The sequence below is a fragment of the Morone saxatilis genome, unplaced genomic scaffold (assembly GCF_004916995.1).
Source record: "Morone saxatilis isolate NCDOM2014 unplaced genomic scaffold, NCSU_SB_2.0 Contig10, whole genome shotgun sequence".
Classification (NCBI taxonomy): Eukaryota; Metazoa; Chordata; class Actinopteri; family Moronidae; genus Morone; species Morone saxatilis.
Window position 1 is genome coordinate 683,049 of NW_023339652.1, and position 4,298 is coordinate 687,346.

The 4,298-nt window shown below is 41.6% G+C and overlaps 1 protein-coding gene across 2 annotated transcripts in view; it reads left to right on the forward strand.

Annotated features, from left to right (window-relative positions):
* The first annotated feature begins 8 nt into the window (after nt 1–8).
* The window catches only part of LOC118341637 (peroxisomal succinyl-coenzyme A thioesterase-like), a 6,345-nt gene continuing 2,055 nt past the window's right edge, over nt 9–4,298 (forward strand). For both annotated transcript variants that reach the window (XM_035679944.1, XM_035679953.1), the window contains exons 1-7: nt 9–1,524; nt 2,087–2,292; nt 2,847–2,946; nt 3,167–3,357; nt 3,452–3,615; nt 3,901–4,020; nt 4,125–4,207. In XM_035679944.1, the coding sequence (XP_035535837.1) occupies nt 1,499–1,524; nt 2,087–2,292; nt 2,847–2,946; nt 3,167–3,357; nt 3,452–3,615; nt 3,901–4,020; nt 4,125–4,207 (890 nt within the window). In that variant the 5' untranslated portion in view covers nt 9–1,498. The remainder of the gene's footprint in view (nt 1,525–2,086; nt 2,293–2,846; nt 2,947–3,166; nt 3,358–3,451; nt 3,616–3,900; nt 4,021–4,124; nt 4,208–4,298) is intronic.

Genomic DNA, 4,298 nt, shown 5'->3' on the forward strand with positions numbered 1-4,298 from the left:
CAGTGAGATCCACCAGTGCACAGACAGATTTCATAGATTCTAATGAGGTAGAATGAGTCTGATGACGTTTTAAGGATTTTAATGTGGAAATTATACTTTTTGTTGCAGACAGAACATCAGTGTGGACGAGCTAGCTTGCTCTGGCTGGCTAAGGAGCTTTTAAAAGAGGCTGCTGACGTTTATTTTATTTTATATTTGATTCATGAGTTAATTATGGAAGCCCATTTCTGCCAATGTGATGGGGAAAAAAGGATTACTCATCATAGTAACGGGATAGTAGTTTCTCATTGAGCTTCCATAGTGAACAAATGACCAATAAATGAGGGAAGTTCGCCCAGACTGTTGTACTTTCTGTGAGATTGTCTAATTAATTATTTGTGTGTTTTATAGTAACGTCTGTAATAATTACTGTATATTAATCGATTATTTTACATTAAACGTGCAGGATTTGTTGAATATTGAGTGGTTATTGATTAATTGGAGGTGATGATTGGTTACGTATTGATGACATTCTGTGTGAAACAAAAAACGTGATGTTCTTGCACAAGTGTGACTGTTGGACCTCGAACTTTGAACCTCTGGCCACGTTACAATTCAATCTAAAAAACAAAAGAAACGTACTGAAGCAGGAGAACAGCGTGAATATATGGAAATATCATTTCTGTAAAAGAATAAATTAAAGTAATACTTATATAAAATAATATATAGTAAGAGTTTTTACTGTCTTCTTACTGTTAAATTATTATAATTATGGCGCCATATTCAGATTTGCTTTAGAGTCAGTTTAATGTATCATCCTGCAGCTGAATAATTTGCTCAGTCTTCCTCCTTAAAGAGTCCTGAACTCTGGCACATTAACGAGCATCACCTGTGAGGTAACCCGGGGGGGGGCGGTCCCATAAAGAACTGCTAAAGGAAGGTGTGCAGACGGGTATAAAGTCCACCAGAGAGCTCGTTCAGGTGTCTCTGTTCCCTCGGGGAGGAAGGTGCGTCGACCTCTGCTCAAAGATTCTTTTCATTTAAACACTCGTACAAGACAACAGGACCACTGAATGACTCTTTTAAAATGTGTATACTCTTAGTTTATACACATTTTAAAATAATGAAGTCATTATTTATTGTGGTGTGACTATAATATTATGAAATTTATTAGTAATTAGTTACACTACTAGTTACTGGGAAAGTAATATCAACTCCTCTGCACTTGTCCCCGACACTGGCTCCAGTTTCTGGGCACCAAAACCGGGTCACTGGGTTCGACCCCCGAACTGAAAATATCTTCCAGCTTCTGGAAACCTCGACTCTGCTTCCTCTTTACAGATTAGGAATCTTTTGTTTTTACTCTCATCGTCTCTGACAGCAGGCGTAAAAAGACGATCATTAACTTTCACATGTTGGACTTGAACGCAACGCGACCGTAGAGGCCCCCCGGCTGCTGCTGGATATTAACCGCAGTGTCAGGCTGACCCGGGTCAACACACAGAGTACAGTCTGTGTGATGAATCTGATCAGATTCCCACTGAGGTCAGTGTACTTTATTAGCCATACCTGCCTCAGGTGAGCTACTTACAGCACTTCATTAAGTAAAACTATCAATACACAAACTGAAAGTGCTTTAGTGCCTTCATTCATTATTAAAGTGCAACTTTAATGTTCTAATTTTAAAAATCTGTCAGCAGTCAGGCTTGGGGAGTAATGGATTACATGTAACTGAGTTACATATCAGGATACAAACAAAGGTAACTGTAATCCATTACAATTACAGAAGAAAGAGATAATCAGATTACAGTTACATTTAGTAAAATTTGGGATTATTTAGCAGTATTACAATTTTAAAATACATCAGGTTTTCTTTTAACAGGACATACAAGGACTGTTGTCTTATAGAATACAATCAGATCAATAATTATTGATATTTCTTGTCTTTATTTGTGTTGAGATTATCCAAAAGTAACAGAAAGTAATCAAGTTACTTAGGTTACTGACTAATTAGTGACTATCGGATTAACCCTAAATGAGCATTATAAGGCTGAAATATGTTTCGGGGCTGACTGTTAACCTGTAACCGGTGCTCGTGTCTCCACAGACAGTTATCGGCCATGTCTCAGACTGTCCCTCCGATCCTCTCCGTTGTCCCCACTCGGGCTCTGGTCGATGAGAAGTTCAAGGTCGTGGTGGAGAATCTGCCTCCAGGATGTCCAGTAACGCTCCACTCCCTCCACCACTCGGAGGACAAAGACTACTGGGAGGCGTACGGACACTACATCAGCGATCACACAGGAACCGTGTCTGGTGGGTCTTCTTCCTTTGTGTCTCCTCCTCCTCACACTGGTTTTTAAATTGGCCTCATATGCTTAACACAAAAATACCACAGATAATTAACTTACCTACGGAAGCCTGGAGAGGTCCTGGTGATCCATTTAGTAAGTGTGATCTAAATAGTTTTCTGTCCTGTGCAGGTTCAGATGTAGAGAAATATTAATGAGGAATCTGCTGATTTAATCACAATCAATCCAAATACAGATATTTCAACGCAAAAACATTATTGTGTTACATTGATAAAGCATTGAATAGAAATATCTAAAGGTGGCATTAGAAATCATTAAACAGTTTGATTTCCAAACCGTCAGACATTTTTCCCCAATACACGTCTTTTCTCATTGACTGAAGCCGATCACAGAATCTAAAACGTGGCCATAAAAGAAAAATCTTAAACACAGGACAGAAAACTATTTAAACTATATAAATCACACTTCTCAGGGCTTCCGTACTTTACAGCTAATTTGCGAGTTGGATATTTTGTGCGTTTTGTTTTTCCTGTCGTTGACATTTTACTGATTCTGTAGTTGCGGAGGATTTGAGTTTCGGGGGCACGTACACAGGAAGAGAAGCCATGGGTTTGTTGTGGAGCATGCGTCCCGTCCCCGGCAGCCGCAAAGGCCTCAGGTAAAACACAAATATTACAATTAATGGTCTTATTTACCTCTGTAATGATTAATGATGTCTGATTACACACCTGAGTGGATGCAGAAAATCCCTGTTTCCCTTTCACAATGTTACATTAAACAAATACCAATCTACAGCTTTAACTTGAGCTGGTTAGAGTTTAATTTCCAGACGCTTGTTACTCCGTGAACCCCGATGAGCTCTTGTCTTTACCCGCCAGGTTGAGGAAGATGAACGTCTGCAGTCCCATGCTGGTCAACATCTCGGCCTACAGTGGACACGTGGCCGAGGGCTTCAGGGAGCGCGCTCCTCTGGCGTCAGTGCTCACGGAGAGATGGTACATGGCTCCGGGGGTGCGGAGGGTCGATATCAGAGAGAACGGAGTGCGAGGGACCCTCTTCATACCTCCAGGTACCTGAAAGAGACCGGGACATCCTCTGATCCCCTTTTGCTGTTTGATTTTTGCGTGATCAGTGATTGGTGTGTTTAAAATGTGTTTCCTCAGGTCCGGGTCCGTTCCCGGGGGTGTTGGATATGTGGGGGGGCGGCGGAGGGCTGTTAGAGTACCGTTCGTCCTTGCTGGCGTCCCACGGTTACGTGTCTTTAGCGCTGGAGTATTTCTCCCCCGGTGAGCTGGAGTCTGCAGATCTAGAGTTCAACTATTTTGAGGTTTGTGTTAATTTGATTTTCTAACTGAGTTGTAGCGAGGTCCCGTCCTCGTCACGCGCCTCGTAATGAACTGACGGACACAGCTCCATACAATCAAACAGCAAGCTCTAAATGTGTGATAAAGATCACTGGTGAGCATGATGTTGCTATGTATTGCACATGAAGCCAACATAAATACACCATCTGTATTTGTATAAATATGTAAACAAATAATAAACTCAAGAGGTTGCAGATGCAAACTATTTATTAGATGTTTTTTCCTGTTGTGTATCTATTTCTGCACAGACGGCGTTTGATATCGTCAAGGACCATCCTCAAGTGGTCCCGGACAAAGTGGGAATATTCGGTCTTTCCCTCGGCTCCATTGTGACCATGTGTTTGGCCTCCGAGAGCACCGTTATCAAGGCAAGTTACAAACAAGCAGAGTTGTTTCATTAGCTCTGAATATGAGTCCTCTGCTCTCCTGGCAGAGATCTGGTGTCTTAGTGTGTCACTGTGTTGTCTTCCAGCCTCGTTGTTGTGTTTGTATCAGTGGCAACCACTTCCACGAGCGCGGGCAGACCCTGAGAGGAATCCTTCAAACGATGGGCAGGTAGGTTCTCTTTTCTGTCCATACATACATACACACATACATACACACATACACACACACACACACACACATACATACATACACATATATA